The sequence below is a fragment of the Brachyhypopomus gauderio genome, chromosome 11, assembly GCF_052324685.1.
Source record: "Brachyhypopomus gauderio isolate BG-103 chromosome 11, BGAUD_0.2, whole genome shotgun sequence".
Classification (NCBI taxonomy): Eukaryota; Metazoa; Chordata; class Actinopteri; order Gymnotiformes; family Hypopomidae; genus Brachyhypopomus; species Brachyhypopomus gauderio.
The window spans coordinates 13566638-13583638 of NC_135221.1; the positions used below are offsets into that span (position 1 = coordinate 13566638).

General features: G+C 43.7%; 1 protein-coding gene across 4 annotated transcripts; it reads right to left on the bottom strand.

Moving 5' to 3' along the window:
- Positions 1–6: 6 nt before the first annotated feature.
- Positions 7–16390, bottom strand: far1 (fatty acyl CoA reductase 1). Of its 4 annotated transcripts, XM_077022147.1 has the most exons (11): positions 16242–16359; positions 8134–8506; positions 7739–7954; positions 6856–7031; positions 5120–5299; positions 4390–4567; positions 4243–4287; positions 3934–4061; positions 3298–3365; positions 2162–2333; positions 7–1839 (listed from the first exon to the last, which is right to left on the bottom strand). In XM_077022147.1, the coding sequence occupies exons 3-11, from the start codon at positions 7925–7927 to the stop codon at positions 1773–1775; spliced, it is 1203 nt and encodes a 400-aa protein (XP_076878262.1). In that variant the 5' UTR covers positions 7928–7954; positions 8134–8506; positions 16242–16359; the 3' UTR covers positions 7–1772. The 4 variants fall into 4 exon arrangements, with proteins under 4 accessions (XP_076878262.1, XP_076878261.1, XP_076878264.1 ...); XM_077022146.1 differs by lacking the exon at positions 8134–8506 and having other exon boundaries at positions 16242–16390; XM_077022149.1 differs by lacking the exons at positions 2162–2333; positions 8134–8506 and having other exon boundaries at positions 16242–16390.
- Positions 16391–17001: the final 611 nt, after the last annotated feature.

The following is a 17001-nucleotide window of genomic DNA, read 5'->3' on the forward strand; positions in this document are numbered from 1 at the left end:
GGGCGAGTGAGAGAGAGAGAGGGGGGGTGAGGGTGAGAGAGAGAGAGAGAGAAGTGGGTGAGGTGAGATGAGAGAGGGAGAGCGAGAGAGGAGAGAGAGAGAGAGTGCAACATCAGACACAGATCAGACTTGCACAAGGGCCTTTGTCTTGCCGAAAACTGACCCATGTGACCCGTTAGTAGTGGAGACCAAACACAAGCAGCACGGAGCTCTATGAACTGGCACTTGGCGGAGGTGTTGTGACGTAGGTGTCGTTTAAAAACCGACGGCACAAACAATGGAGAATCAATAATGGAGATCAAGCCAAGACCAGCCAGTTGACAGGGCTCCGGGCGCTCCAGGGGAGTGTTACCTTCACATGGGGAGGCACCTTATCATGCACTGGACTGAACTTCCTCGGAACCACGCAGGAACTCATTTGATTGCAGCACAGACACTTCTGAATTTACAAAATACGATCATTCCCAAAGACGAAGCACAACTCTGGGACTGTGCCTCGGCCGACAGACAATCAGATATCAGGAATGTTAGATCAGGGTGTGTGGGTGGATGTGGGTGTCTTGGAGGGCTTCTGAGCTGGGAGTTTTACCTTTCGAAAAATCAGGACAATTTTAGGCTGTTGGTACAAATTTAGATCAAATTTGAATCCTTTAATCTCTGGATGTCCAGAGTGAATTTGTGCAAGATGTGCTTGTATGATACTGCTGACCCAAGTTGCCCTCCAAGATGGACCCATGATGTACCAAAGGAAAACATTCAATGATCATCTTCCAAATGTTAACAAGAGACAAAAACAGAATTGTTATACAACACCATTTCGAAAAGTCTTCAGGCTCAAACAAGATGTTTTTCAGACCAGTGAAGGAAACCAACGTAAAAAAGCTTAATTAAGCTGTAATACAGGCATCATAACAGCAACAAGTATTTACCCAGAACTTGATTAACACGATTTTGCTTCTTCGATAAATTAGTGTCTTAATAAGAAACCAAATACTTCTGTAATGGAAGTTTGAGGGAAGAGTGTTGGTGTAGAGCTGTGCCTGGTCCGAGAGTATTGCTGGATCAGCGTGGCTCAGGATGAGAACCACATCCAGGATCTGGATCTGGACCCAGATCAGAGTTCACACTGACCCAATACTGACAAGTTTGTTAGAACTGTGTGGTCTCTGGCACTGGTCAGAAATAACATTTTCTAGACTGACTGGTTAGGTGAACATACTGAAAAAGTCTTAGATGGCTCCTGAAGTCTCGATGGCATGGCCCACATAATAAACAATTAAATAAACAAATGCGGGAAAAAAAAGGATTTGTTGCTACGAGATGCAAATGCTGCATTCTGAAACCCAAATGCAGTTTCGCTCAAAACATTGGCAAAGGGAGGATCTAGGGGCATATCTAGGGGCATGCTTGAGCAGGAGCCAATCAAAGGGAGTATCTAGGGGCATATCTAGGGGCATGCTTGAGCAGGGAGCCAATCAAAGCGGCTTCTTAGCAGCGTCAGTCCAACGCACGAGGTCAAACTGAGGGCGGTGCCGGACGTTTGCTCCGGATCAGCGGCCTTCAAAGCAGCACACCCAAACACCACGCTCCACGAGAGCAGAAGGGTGGGGGGCCAGGCCAGGAGGGGGTGGGGTGGGGTTTATAGGTGGAGCCTCTGGAGACCTTACCGAGGCTTCTGCCCCGTGAGCCAGAGGTAGGCGTCGTACAGCAGGGCGGGGAGGGTGTGGCTCACCGCTGTCCAGTACTGATTGGTAAAAGGGTTGGAACGCAGGTTAACATTGGGCCGTCTGAAGGCCTGCTCTAACGGGTTGGTCTTGAAGGTCATGTTTATACAGTTCTCTGAGGAGGAAAACACGGACACAGACATACAAAACAGCATTTAAACGGGACTACAGGCAGCGGGACGGGACAGACAGAGAGAGAGAGGGAGAGAGATGGATGGAGAGAGAGAGAGAGAGAGAGAGAGAGAGAGAGAGAGAGAGAGAGCGCAAGTGAGACAGAGAGAGAGAGAGTGTGCAGAAGCCAGCAGCCTCTGCCTGGCTTATGCATGCTCCGCCTCCCCCAACCGTCAGCAGCAAATGACATCACAGCACATGGCGTGGGGGTTAAGCGGCAGCACGAGGGGGGGGGGCAGGGACGGGCGTGGCGCGGCGCAAGTTACCTGGGCTCACGTCCCGTTATCCTGAGGCACAGATCATAGAGGAATGCTGGTGCCTTATGGCTTACAGCAATCCAGTACTGATTGATTAGGTGATTGGATGTGAGATTTACATTGGGCCGTCTGAAAGCCTGCTCGAGGGGGTTCCTCTTGAAAGTAGATATAACATGGTACTCTAAGAGACAAAAGGGGGGTGGGGTGGGGTGGGGTTCAACAGAGGAAACTTCACACTGCAAGGTATGATCCTGAAAAACCAAAGAAAGTCAAGGACCCTCCAGCTAGATGTGTTAAAAACACACCGAAACCCATCAATGCAAACTGGTACAGACCAATACAGATCAGATTTTAAAAACTGCCAAGTTTTCCTCAGGAACATAAAATGGCAAACATGACACTAAAGCTCCATCCTGTTTAAAAGAGTAGTAGCTAGCAGGTCTGTTTTATCACCGTCTTACATTATTTATCTCACCACCAAAAACTTCCTACAAATTAAAATACAAAAAGGTGTGGAGTTTAAGACATCAATCTGGCCACTGGGCCACATAATCCCAGAATCCTCTGAGTCCAAATTTCTCTCATTGTATTGGTGACCAGAACAAGAGTTTGGGCCAGTGAGAGCCAAGCAGTACCCACTCTTGGGCTGGAGCATCGGGGCAAAAGGGGTTTCAAGCAATACACTATATATCTGAAACCAAACAACCAACAACTTGACAACCAAGGCAATTAGCCAACACACACTGCTACTATGTAATTACCACGTCAAACACCTTTATCACATGACTGCCACGCCAACACACACTGCTACTATGCGATTACCACACCAGACACCGCCAACATGTGACTACCACACCAACACACACACTGTCCTCGATCAGCTAGGGAGGTTATAATACAGGACACACACATTCACTAAATTCTGTGACCAGTTTGGAAGCCTGATAAATAACGAAATAATGTCTCTAGGCAGTCCTTAGCGTTTGGCTTGACACCTAGTATAGCCCTGTCAACAATCCCCCCCCAGAGCCACGGTGCCTTCGCTTAGGAAACAGGTCACAGATGCATCATCCTCCAGCATCAACGACTGATCCATACCTTAACACCAGCGAACATTAGCATACGGCCCAAAGAGAGATTCTTACCCACTTCCCCCCAGCGGAAGGGGTTGATCGCACCCGTCGTGCAGTTGTACACCAACACGGATTTTGGCCTGTAGGTGAGAAACAGAAAAAACCTTGGTGTGGGAGACATAAGGATAATTTGCGTGTTCAGAGTCCATGTTAAGCCAGTTCCGAGCCGGGTTGTGTTGACGAGTTGAACCAGGTGTGAGGCGAGAATAGGTGGACTAGGCCTGGAAATGGTCACCAATGCTGAGAAAATGTCACTTGCTAAGTACACAATGCTGAGAAATAGCTACAGATATACAGCCAATTATTCAAAACTTTAATTATAGCACTTTTTCCCACAAAGTGTTTCACAATCTGTTTTCACGGAGCAGCTTTACAGATGTCTGGGTCCATGCCCCAGCAGAGCAAACCAGAGGCGCCTGGTGAGAACAAACCCCGGGAGACTGAGAAGCAGAAACATCAAGAGGAACCAGGACTCAGAAAGGGGAACCCATCCTCCTCGGGGTGACAAAGGACAACACAATGATAATATGAACCAGATGGGCAATAGCAGGGGTGACCCTCTCCAGTGCGGACAGCAACCAGGCTGCAGATCAGAGTTCTAGCCTGGTTCCAATATTTAGGACGATCTGAAGAGGTGATCTCACACACCTGGTGTGTCTCTGGGACCCCGAGTACCACGCAGCAGCCAGAGTGGTGTTGATGACCACGTCCACGGGCACGAGGTCGGCGATGGCGTTGTTGGACGCCCGCATGGTGCGCAGAATGCCTTTCCCAGCCTGCCGGGGACACACACACACACACACACACACACACACACACACACACACACACACACACAACTGAGCCCCGACATGCACACACACTACTGTCTCATGCACAGCAAAGTCACTGTAGAACCTGGGTAATGCACTTCATCATCGCAACAGCGCAACAATATGAACAATAAACAGGACTTACAGCAATGAATATTCCACTAGGTCCGTTGAAATTATCTATCCAGCCCTGGTATGGAAAAAGAACAGGTGGATTAACACAGCAGTCCTGGCCTGAGCAGACCTGTGGAGACACTCGGGCCGAGTCTCTGGAACGGCGAGCGGTACTCACAGGGAAGGGCTCCTTCCAGCTGGCCCCCACGATGGAGGGCCGCACGATGGCCACGTTGAGGTTCCCACACTCCTGCTGCACCAGGTACTCCGCCAGCGCTTTGGTATACGTGTACGTGTTGGGCCGCTCCCCGATCAGTTTGGGGGTCATCAGGCTGACCAGTTTATCGTCCATCCACCTGAACCCGCCCCGCCACACACCCCCGACCAATCAGTACAAAGAGCCTCATGGTTTTAGGAGCTTCCATGAGAAACCACATTCGACGTATAATAAATAAGAACAAGACCTGGAAATCTTGTCCAAGTCCAACACAACACAATTCGGGGGTGCTGCTCTCGAAATGTAGGTCGTCACAATTACTGTGATTAAGTGTGCGAGACGTGATCAGCGAGCTAAAGGATTACATCATTGCACTACTGAATTCAGGTCACTCATCACGTCTTCCCGTTTAAAGGTCAGTACAATATGAACAACAGACCGCGTTTTCATTTGCTGAAAGCCTTCCTACCGGAGCTCATGTTAACCAGCATCCCTTCATGATTCTCCTCTTTTTAAAAATATTAATATTATTCTCAAATGTAATTTTGAAATATACCTCTAATATGATTAGTGTTTTTTGTTTCCTGGATTACACACATTAATCATACCTCTACAACTCTGACAGACATGCTTCCTGTCACCAATAATAAAGCAGTACTAAAGCAGCACAAAGTTCTCTGTGACCACTTACTCCAGCGTGTCTATGAGCTTCCTGTAGTCTACGGGTGGGGGGTAGACTACCTCCTCGATCAGCTGACGGTCGCAGTTTGCGTAAGCCGTTGAGACGTGGATGAAGACCTCCAGGCCCTTCATCCTGTGAGCCAGCCTCACCATCTTCTGTGTGGCCAATACGTTCAGCTGTACGGCATCCCTGATGGACACAACCACAAACAACCCTAGATTTTGGTTCCTGCTCTGAATCCAACGTTTTAGATCAAGAGTGAGGCAGTGTGAATTTCATTGACGAATATTTTTTGTCATAGTTTTCGTCAACGAACCATTTTTTCATGACGAAAATGAGACGATAACTAAATAAAAACTATACGAAGGGATAAAAACTATGACCAAATTAATGGACATTTTCGTCAACGAATAAAAACGAGACAAAAATATTGGCCAGCAACGACATTCAATCAGATCTGATTTAGCTTTTGAGAAAGGTAGGGATAAGTTAAGAAGAGATCCAACCGTAACTACTTTAGCGTACACGGAGAGGCAGAACAAACAGGGTAACCGTCCGATCAGAACTAACGTCTTCACATCGCAAGGAACCTGGCCTGTGAACTGTGGTCACTCATGAAATTCAACTCGAAGTTATCTCGACAATGTCAGCAGGGAGAAAGATAAGAGGTGATATATGGACACATTTCTCCTTTGACTTTGAGAAAAACAAGACGGTGTGTAAACCATGTGGGACAATGATGTCGGGAAAAATAAGACAAATGAAACGGCATCTGCGGGCTATGGCATTGTTGTTTTTACAGCACCGTTTTATATAGAATGTAATATGCATTATTATTAACAAACTCCACGTTTTCAGGTAGAGCGGGCCTAATGGTCATCAATGTTTTGTTATTGTTATGCTCAATAACTATAAGTTCAGGTCAATAAATTTGTTTGGAAATTTGTTTGTTTGTATATATTGCACATAGAAACAATAATATTCTGTAACTGGTTAATAAATGTTTCATTTTGTGCAAGTGTATATAATGTCTATTACACCATTTATATTTTAGTCAACTAAATTCTAATGATAAATAGTTGACTGAAACTAGACTAAGACTAAAAACAAATCCAATGACTAAATTATGACTAAAACTAAATGACATTTTAGTCAAAAGACTAAGACTAAAACTAAATCAAAAATTGCTGTCAAAATTAACACTGGAGTGAGGAAACTGTCTAAACCACAACCCTGTGTAGAAGAACTTTGAGAGGAAATGAATACCATCTTTTGTGACCTGCCCCGTAAAAAAAAGGTTGCATTAAGCTCCAAAGAGGACCGCAGCCTGTTATCTCAAATGACATCATGCACTTGCTAAGTTCAAAACTTTGTAAAGTAACGCAGATGTGTTAGATTCCTCCACTGTGGCCACTTATGTTTTGTTCAAGCCAGAATACCCTGGACCAGAACCCTGCATACCCTGGACCAGAACCCTACATACCCTGGACCAGAACCCTACATACCCTGGACCAGAACCCTACATACCCCAAGCCAGAACCCCGCATACTCCAAGCCAGAAACCCTGTACTTCTAATGAGCACAACCACATACCCTGAAGCAGCAGTTCATGACTACCTGGTTCAGGTGTGTTTGGGCATGGAATATGCAGGCTCCCTAAAAACGGGGTCAGGGGACCCGTCCAGCGATCACACCATGCGGTGGAGGGGCAGTCTGGGGGTGATCTGTCAGAGGGCGGAGCTTACTTAAGGGGCTCGTTGAATCGAATGGTGGCGGCGCAGTGGAAGACGATGTGGATGCGGTCAGCGAGCATGTCCTGGTCCTCCTTGCTAAGGTCCAGCTCTGGCTTGGTCAGGTCACTGCTCACCGCCACGATCTTCTCTGCAAAATCTGGCTGTTCTTCTCTTAATCTGTCGAAGAGCTACAGTGTGCACAGAAATACGAGAGCCATTACAGATCTGGATGCAGTTTGCATGCTCCGAGCACACAACCCCTCCGGTGGACGCCCCAGAAAGTCTTTGATGTGCGCACCCAAAGTCCTGACATCCTGACACTTTAAAGCGATGCTGGCTCTAACATCCCAGAGGCTTTAGGACAGGATAATAGCGATGCAGCTTTCGAGGACTATAATAGACTTTGAAGGGATTTATCACCACAGCCGATCTGAAGGTCTGGAATCTCGTTTGTCAGCTTTCTTCCCTGCAACAGTCAGTAAGCAGCTCTGTTTTCATGGATCTTGGGTGAACTGTGACTTTATTCATTCTTTACATTAGTGGTTTGGTTTAAAAGTCAACTTCACAGAAATTTCCATCTACCAAAAATCACAAGAAAATATGCTCTGTAAATATGTGCTCAAGAGCTGACTTGATTTAGCTTGTCCTGTGTCCTAAACCACACCGGCAAGTCAAAATGACATAAATGACGCTGTTAAATGGAAGCATGTTAAGATAGAGACACATGCTTACAGAAAGAACTGAGGAAAATTCTCTTCTTGAGATTGACTTGTAATTACTTTTTAGACACAGAAACAACAACACACAAAACAGCTAATGCCTTGGCTAATCATCTACATTTGAATTAGGTGTAAAAATGTGATTATGTCTCCGGGCCCCGCAGCGTGGGCCGCACCTTGCAGTTGATCATGTCTGCGACGCGGGCGCTGGGCAACTGGCCCGCTTTGGGGCGCACCAGCACGTAGGCGGCTTTCACCCCAGGGCAGGAGCGCAGCAGCTTCTCCAGGAGAACCTTCCCCATGAAGCCCGTGGCACCCGTGATTAGGACGCTCTTCCCAGCGTAGTACTCCGGAATGGTGACCATCCTGAGCGACCTTCCTCCGTCACACTCCTGGAACGACAAACCACAAGAAACTCACATTTTACGAATAACACGTAATGCCCTGCCACGATTCGAAATAAGGACACGGAATGACGTACATGAACAGTTTAAGCACCATAAAAATAGTGCTGACTGTGTTTGTCTAGTTAGGATTTGCGGTATTTATATGTAACCAAGGAGCCGCATACCTCTGTGACAGCAGTGGCAATTCCTCAACGTCTGTGATCCAACAATGTGACGAGATTGGATCTAGCGAACTGCGTTTGCCATACTCAAAAAGGTAGCTTAGGTTGCTCAGGGCTCTATTCAGGCAATTATCACCTTTCCATTAAAGCTCGACAAGTCTAATGAAGTGAGATACTTTTGCCCAATGGCACGTCAACAAGAAGAAATGCTATGATTGTTCACTGTAGAAACTACACGTAGCTTCAAGCTTGTTTCGTCAGAGCTAGATAAATATTTGATTGGGTGAACATCCCTTGATGCTAGAGATGATGAAATGGGACCAGAACACTCCCTAGATACAGGAGTCCTACCATGTACTGCATCTGTGAACCCATCCTGTGGGAAGCAATAAAGTCAGGTTTAAAAACATTGTTACCGGGTAAAGAAAATGCCAGTCACAAGAAAAACAAGATCAACTAGTTCAGTCTGTTCAGTTCTTTAGACGGTGATATAATGGCTTTCAGTTCATGCTCACTCATAATAAACCAATAAAGTCCCTGAAGACAGGCACATAGCCAGGCTTCCAATTATACTCCACTGCCAATGAAAACCTATCAATTTCTTCTTTCCTGATAAATTAATAAATAAATTAATATAGTTCATTCTCCTCCAACGTTAACAGTGATACTGTAATCTTTAAACAATGTAACAGAACAAAGAAGAAAAGAAAAACACAACACAGTAATATGTTTAGTCATAGAAAACAATAAAAAAAAGGAAAAAATATATTTTAATCTCCAAACTCATTATAACAGGTGCTGGTTCATATACACCTGACACTTCTTAGGCACATGATTCAAGACTAGGGATTAGGGATGCAAATTATCGATTAATTCATTAATCGTTAGTTGACTGATCTTATCGATCGACTTTCGATTAATCGATAAGCGGGGTTTTTCACCTGAATTTCAGTGTTTCAATAGGGCTTTTAAAAATATCAGCTAAATATACTGCTCAAAAAAATTAAGGGAACACTAAAATAACACATCCTAGATCTCAATTAATAAAAATCTTTGAAATCAGTTGAAAATCTCTCATTTCTACCTGTTGTCTGTTCCATTTGCACAAGAGCAGTTGAAATTGATTCACAATCAGTGTTGCTTCCTATCTGAACACGAAGTGTGGATGACTTGGAGTTACATTGTGTTGTTTAAGTGTTCCCTTTATTTTTTTGAGCAGTGTAGTTAAAACACTTTGTTCAAAAAGTATATATTATATTATGATAATGATATTATATTATATATTGCTCAAGTAATTATGCATGAGGAAATTTTTATGGTATAACAAAATACATTCATTTTAAAAAAGGAATAAATTAAGGACTGGCTCAGTTCAATTTGAAACATTAAACATTAAAAAAATGTTTAAAAAAAGAAGAAATTAAATAGAGAGCCAAACAGAATATTATTGAGCCCATGTTTGGACAATGTTTCTAGCTTTGTAGTGAACACATGCTGTAACGCGACCGGAGAGTGCCCAAGTCTCCACAACATCATTGAGCTTGTCAGTTAAACTGTCAGCGGTGTGTCTACCCGACATGTTCGTCGTAATCAGCACTGCAGATTTTAGCTGCCAGTTCTCGTCAGTGTAGTGGCACGTCACAGTAATGTAACTTTCTGTTGTTAGAGCCGTCCAACAATCTGTTGTAAGGGCTACAGTAGTAGCAGTAGATAGCTTTGTTTTTAGCTCACTCGTATTTTTTGTAGCGAGCTTCGAAAACGCTCGCCTTCCCAGTGTAGCTGTGATTTTAGGTTGACCAGGTGCACTGGTGATATGCAGGACAGCTGCATGCATGGTGTTCAAATGATAATTGAGTGAGCTAGTGGAACTGTTGTACTTCAATACCGCATTACACACAGAACATTTGACTTCTTTGCCTAAATTAACAATGTTGAAATTGTAGCGACTACTACTCCTCGCAGCGAGTTCCCTAACAGACAGGCACTTGGCCCTTTAAGTGACACTGGGAGAGCGGCGCCTGCACGCGCCAGGGGAGGGGAAGAGAACAGTGCTGTTGTTTGAGTTGCGTGGAAAATAAAGTTTCCCTCCTTGGGATTTTCTGGATTACGCAGTTTCTGCCTCGTTTCCCGAACACGCTTCAAAATGGTCCCACACCGCACGTCTTTTCGCCCGCTTCATTTTGTTTTCCACTCTGGTCTTTCGCGACACGTGTTCACCTCTCGTTCTTACGCTCTGTTCAAGTTACTACAGGAGCGCTCTCTAACGATTAATCGTGATTAATACATTTTGATCGAGTAACGTCTTAATCGACAATTAATCGAAAGTCGATTAATCATTTGCATCCCTACTAGGGATGCACCGAAAATTCGGCCACCGAAAATTTTCGGCCGAAATGGCTTAAATTTGCATTTTCGGTTTTCGGCCGAAATACTTTCATCACCGAAACAACACGGCCGAAACAATGTGCTGTGATGACGCAAGCAAAAATCGCCACCTGCACGCGCTTATTTGGATAAAGCTAGCAAAATTTTTCCAGTGATGGCGCCGAGGCAAAAGGACATTACACCAAAAATTATGGAACTCGTTGTCTTAGACGATCAGCCGTTCTCTGTCGTAGGGATTTCGTAAGCTAATAGAGCACTTTGAGCCCCGTTATGTTTTGCCGAGCAGACGACATTTATGTTTACCTGAGCTGTTTAATGTTGTTGCAACTCACGTCACGTTTTTATGAGAGAATTTATATTTATCTTTCAGGCCAGTCAGTTATAATTTAATTTAACTCGTATAAAATACATATATTTATCCTCTCAGATAAAAACGGTCTGCAAGCGAGTTAAATTTAATTAGTGGTCGGCCATTGTCAGCTTTATCGCCGTTAACGGCCCACCACTAATTTTATTTTATAATATGCATTACTGTAATGTCAGTGCTAAATAAATATTTTCAAATCAAATTTTGTAGTTGATTTATTCTTTGAAAAGCAATGCTTTGATTTTAGTGAGGTTAGCCATAAATCCAATGTTACTAATAATTGGCATAATGTATTTCGGTGTTTCGGTTTTCGGCTTTCGGCCTTGGTTTCCTCATTTTCGGTTTTCGGTTTCGGCTAAGAATTTTCATTTCGTTGCATCCCTATTCAAGACTAAAGGTGCAAAAGCAATAAAGAGATATCCATACCCCATACTCCATACTAGGGTTGTCCCGATCCGATATTTGGATCGGATCGGCCGCCGATATTAGCAAAAAATGCGTATCGGTATCGGATCGGCAAACACGAGAAAATGCCGATCCAGACTCCCGATCCAGTTTTTTTAAGTCCGATCCCGGTTTTCCTGCGCACCCATTTAGATAATCCATTCCAGTTTTTGCTAGTGAGAGTAAAATCCGGTCCGCATTTTCCAGCATACCTTCAGCACACGAGCGTAGTTTCTGCCCCAATTTAGCTCCGTGGCATCTCGGACCGCCGTGTAAAGGCCCATTCACACCCTACGGTAATTACGGATACGGACCCTTTCGTCCGGTTCCGGAGGTCGTTTCATCCATCAGTGGGTCCGTTGCCAGAGCGCTTACGAATCCGTAGTAACGGAGCAATATAAACCAGAAATCAGGGGGCAGTAGAGAGTCAGAAGCATCGGAAGTACACCAATTCGGGAAAATCAATGAAGAAGAGTACTGGACTTTAAAAAATGGCGCTCGAGTTAGAAGAGAAACTTTGCGAGTTGGTTAGAGGCTACATTCTGCTACGGTGCCAGGTCATCGCGATAAACAGCGATGCAAAAACAGCTGGGAGGAGATTGCTGGTGCGCCGGTGCCGGAAATTTGACTATACTGCCCTCTAGAGGATGTATAAAAAAAAATCATAACAACGTTGGAACCGGAAAGAGGTATAGTGGTCCCCTACGGAGGCTACGTTTGGTACGGACAGACGAAATTCGTCCGTGTCCGGAGGTATAAAGCAGGCTTAAATTTGAAGTTATCGGTCAGTTGTGTGGGATTATTTTACCTTAAAGGATGACAAAGACGAAGAGGTAGAGTGCAACATATGCCACAGTAAAGTCAAGCGTTGTGGTAAAGCTGTAAGAACTTTTAATACCACCAATCTAATCAAGCATTTAGCGAAATACCACCATAAACAACATGACGAGTTTCTAATGAAAACCGAAGACAAAAAGAAAGGTCCTACACAACTAACACTGGCAGAAACGTTTGAATTGAAGGGAGTGTATAGATGGGGATGGAGCAGCAAAGTGTGGAGTAGAAGGCATTTTGCTTTTAATTAGTTTACGATATGTGCACGGATTTTTATTAAAGCTTTGGTTTACACTTGTTCAAGAGCACTGATGGATGTTAATGTTAATGTTAATAATAGACTATTTTCCACTCAGGTTGTGTGTTTTTTTTTTATATAATTTACAATATTATTTGCACTTGTGGCTTTTTAATCCTTGGTTTACTGATGCTATTTCTGTTTGTTATTTAATATTTTGTCTATTTTGAGTTTATTAATTGCTAAATAAACAGGTCAGTTTCTCCTTACCAACCATTGTGTATTATTCAAACACACCTAATTCAGCTGGCTACTTGTTATCAAGAGTAAAACGCTTTTCAACATGAGTTTGACAACAAAGTAAGTTGGCTAAATAACTTTAAACTTTAATACATGCTCGGATAGGCCGGTATCGGTATCGGCCGATATCGGTATCGGATCGGAAGTGCAAATAAATATCGGTATCGGATCGGAAGTTCAAAAAGCTGGATCGGGACATCCCTACTCCATACCCCATACCAGTACCAAAGAACTTGTGTTGGAGCACCTCAATTGGCAGCGTATTCATAACTCTGAGGCACATTTTACATGTAGGTGGAATATCCGATTTCCATAACCTTAAAATAATCTTAGCAATTATTGCACCATATGTATCAGCAGGCTGACATACAGTTAACAAGATATTAGAATGCCGCTAAAAAGCCAAACGGAGCCATTTCTGAGTCAGGGGATATTCTGAAATGGAAAACCTTTGACCATGGTCCAAATACACCACACCAGTAATCATCACATTGGGGACACACCCAAAGGCAGAGCACGGGTCCAGCACTTGTGTCCCCGTCACCCCACAGTCAAACGAAGGGGAAAACCCCATGGAGGACAGCGTGGTCTGTACCTGACCTGCACCTGAAGCTGATGTCTCGCACTTACTGACCAGCACGGCATTCTCATGAAACCTTCTGCAACGTCACCATCTCAGGAGCTCCTCCGTGCATGCTTGTTCAGATAACATGTAGAAAAAACCTTTCAGTTTTAACTCCTATCAAACATGCAAAGCTCTTCTTCAGACAGCTGAATAAGGCCATTAGAATTCATGTGCTTGTTACGTCAATTTGCATTTCTTGCATGTGTGATTATAAGCTGAGTGCAAATATCCAATGTTTATGATCATTTAAGATCTGCTACACATCTGGAAATAACATCCTGGCTATGAGTCAGGTAGAACACGGTATGACGGTATATTACCAAAAGCTGATACACACACACACACACACACACACACACACACACACACACACACACACACACAACCTTGGTAAGACGGGTTCCACAAGCCTGCTGTAGGCACGCTGCTCTTGGCCGTTTCCGTTTATTCGACTTGGCAGTTGGGACACTGTTTACAGAACAACACTGGCATGCAAGCCAATGGCAGCGGTCTGCACGAACCACAGCAGAGAACAGCAGCATGAGGTGAGGATCCATGGAGTTGCCAACCACACTGCCCTCTGGGTTGAACAGGCATTGTCCAAATCGCAAGCAAACCAAATGAATCAGTAAACATTCCTCAAACCAAGAAGAGTTTGACTAATGAATCAATAAAAACCCACCTCTTTCTTAATACAAACATTCTTTTGATCTTGAGAACAGTCTTAAATACTGGTAACACCAGAGAACACAAATGCTAAAAATTAGATATTGAAAAGATGACTACGGAAACGAGAAACAGGACTCACTGACAGGCTGTATAATACTTCAGTGAGCCCCCCCCCCCCCCCCCCCCCCCAAAATGTGTTGTACTTAAAAAAAGAAGTTTAGAAATGTTCTAAAAAGCCCCAAAAGTTATCCAGGTACACCCAACTCAATCACAGCAAATGGCTCCTGGAATTCCTGGTTTCAGCACTGTAGTGTTTGGACTGTAGTTTGGGTTTTATCTCACGCCCTGTATCGCCTCTGAATGTGAATGAGCACGTGTGTTCAACAGGAGTCTTCAAATACTTTTGCCAAGCCAACAGATGTTGCCTGCATGGGATGTGTTTCTAGAACTCCATCACTGAAGAACCCTTCAGTCTACAAGCCAATAACCCTCTAAAACGTTTTTACGCTTACTGATGCTTTCTACTGTACATGATTACTCAAACCATTTAACTTCCCTTTGAACAAGTCAGAATATATATAATGTAACTAGCAGTATGAACCCTGTGTATGAAGTTTCAAAGGTAGCCTCAATCAAAGGTTTCTGAATAACGGACTGCTACTGAGAAATAAAAAAAAGATTAACAGACACTTCAGCTCCCTATAAATCAAGGTTTAATACTAAAGTTTTACTTCACACTAGAACTCGGTGTGGTGAGGGGCACAAGAGGTTAGATGAAAACCTTTTTTATTGCGTAGTCCATTTCATGTACCATCTCAAATTAACCACAGAAGAACAAATCCTGGATTTTTGCAGAACATATCTTTAAAGTCTCAAGAAAAGAGAGAGATGCAGTATTGGTGAGCATAACAGAGAGATGCAGTATTGGTGAGCATAACAGAGAGATGCAGTATTGGTGAGCATAACAGAGAGATGCAGTATTGGTGAGTATAACAGAGAGATGCAGTATTGGTGAGCATAACAGAGAGATGCAGCATTGGTGAGTATAACAGAGAGTTGCAGTATTGGTGAGTATAACAGAGAGATGCAGTATTGGTGAGTATAACAGAGAGATGCAGTATTGGTGAGTATAACAGAGAGATGCAGTATTGGTGAGTATAACAGAGAGATGCAGTATTGGTGAGCATAACAGAGAGATGCAGCATTGGTGAGCATAACAGAGAGTTGCAGTATTGGTGAGTATAACAGAGAGTTGCAGTATTGGTGAGTATAACAGAGAGATGCAGTATTGGTGAGTATAACAGAGATACAGTCTTGGTGAGTATAACAGAGATGCAGTATTGGTGAGTATAACAGAGAGATGCAGTATTGGTGAGTATAACAGAGAGATGCAGTATTGGTGAGTATAACAGAGAGATGCAGTATTGGTGAGTATAACAGAGAGATGCAGTATTGGTGAGTATAACAGAGAGATGCAGTATTGGTGAGTATAACAGAGATGCAGTATTGGTGAGTATAACAGAGAGATGCAGTATTGGTGAGTATAACAGAGAGATGCAGTATTGGTGAGTATAACAGAGAGATGCAGTATTGGTGAGCTACACTGACATCAAGTCCCCCATCAGCTCTCAACATCCTGTGACCCCTTATTAGAGCAGCTCTCCACCCAGCACGCCGCAACTAGGGGAAGTTAACCTAGACATCCACCCTACCCAACAAGTGAAGGCACGATTCATGCGATACACGTGACGAGGCACGAGTTACACATGCAGGGCTACATATGTATTATACACTGGTAATTATCGACATAAGTCTCCACAGCGATCTCCTTTAGGAACTGGAGATGTAAGATGGAGTCTGGTAAGTTTAGATCAAACCTGCGCCACCGCTTCTGACTAACATACGGACACATAACGCTACACCAGCTGGCCAATACCCCAAAAAGTTTCTTGAAGGCACGGACCATAACTACGTATCCAAAACATTACTAATCATGTTCTGTCGTATAATAACAATAACGAACCCAAAATGATATTTGAGGTAAATCTGCACCACACCTCTCCCGGCGGAGCGGGTAAAAGTTAGCCGTGCGCGCGCCTACGCTAAGCTAGCACGGCTAACCCAGCTAACCCGCTAACAACCCGGAGTGTACTAATATTAGCGCCCAGTCTCAAACCCCTAATCATTCTTGTATCGACAAGCCAAAAAAACAAAACAGAGTGGACTAGTGAAACAAAACGACCACTTGCCTTATGTGTGTTATATAAGCCCCGTTCTCCGTTTTGTTTCCTAGATTGTTTCCCACCACTGGTGCCAAGCGCGTTTGCGTCTAGCTCGCTCAGCTGCGCCGTGTCGAGCGGAGACGCCGCTGAAGCGGGGTTGCCAGATAATGCAATCAAACCCCCCCAACTGACGTCATGAACGACCAAAAAAAGTATTTTTCACTAAAAAATATTGTAATCATGTAAAATTATTGTAATAAAAACGTTTATGAAGCCCGTTGAACAACTGTAAAACTCCACATTGCAGTACAGTACATACAATGATAATTATTGTATGGGTTCATTCCTTTACTGGGTTTAAAAACTATAGACCTGGCTAATAGAATTTAAAGGATTTAGGATTTAAAAACTCGGAGGAACATATATGGCTGTTTTTCTATTCCATCACAGTCACTGGATGGGACATTAATACTAGACATGATTTCCCTGTGATGTGGTTTTGAACGCATTCCTGTTATTCCAGTTTTTGTTATTCTGGTAAGAGCAATCATATGAAAGATAAACAAATAGAGAAACAAAAACCGAATGTTGAACGTTGGTCTTGAATTGCTTTCCAGATAAATGTTACATATATGTATGATTATCTTGTATTAAGACATGCCCCACCTTTCCATCTGATGTCTAGATGGCTTAACTTAGAAATTCAGGTTTTTCTGGAATCCTATAATTATCTTTACCATAGTTTACATATGTTGCCAGGTAACCTCACCCTAGAGATTCCACTTGG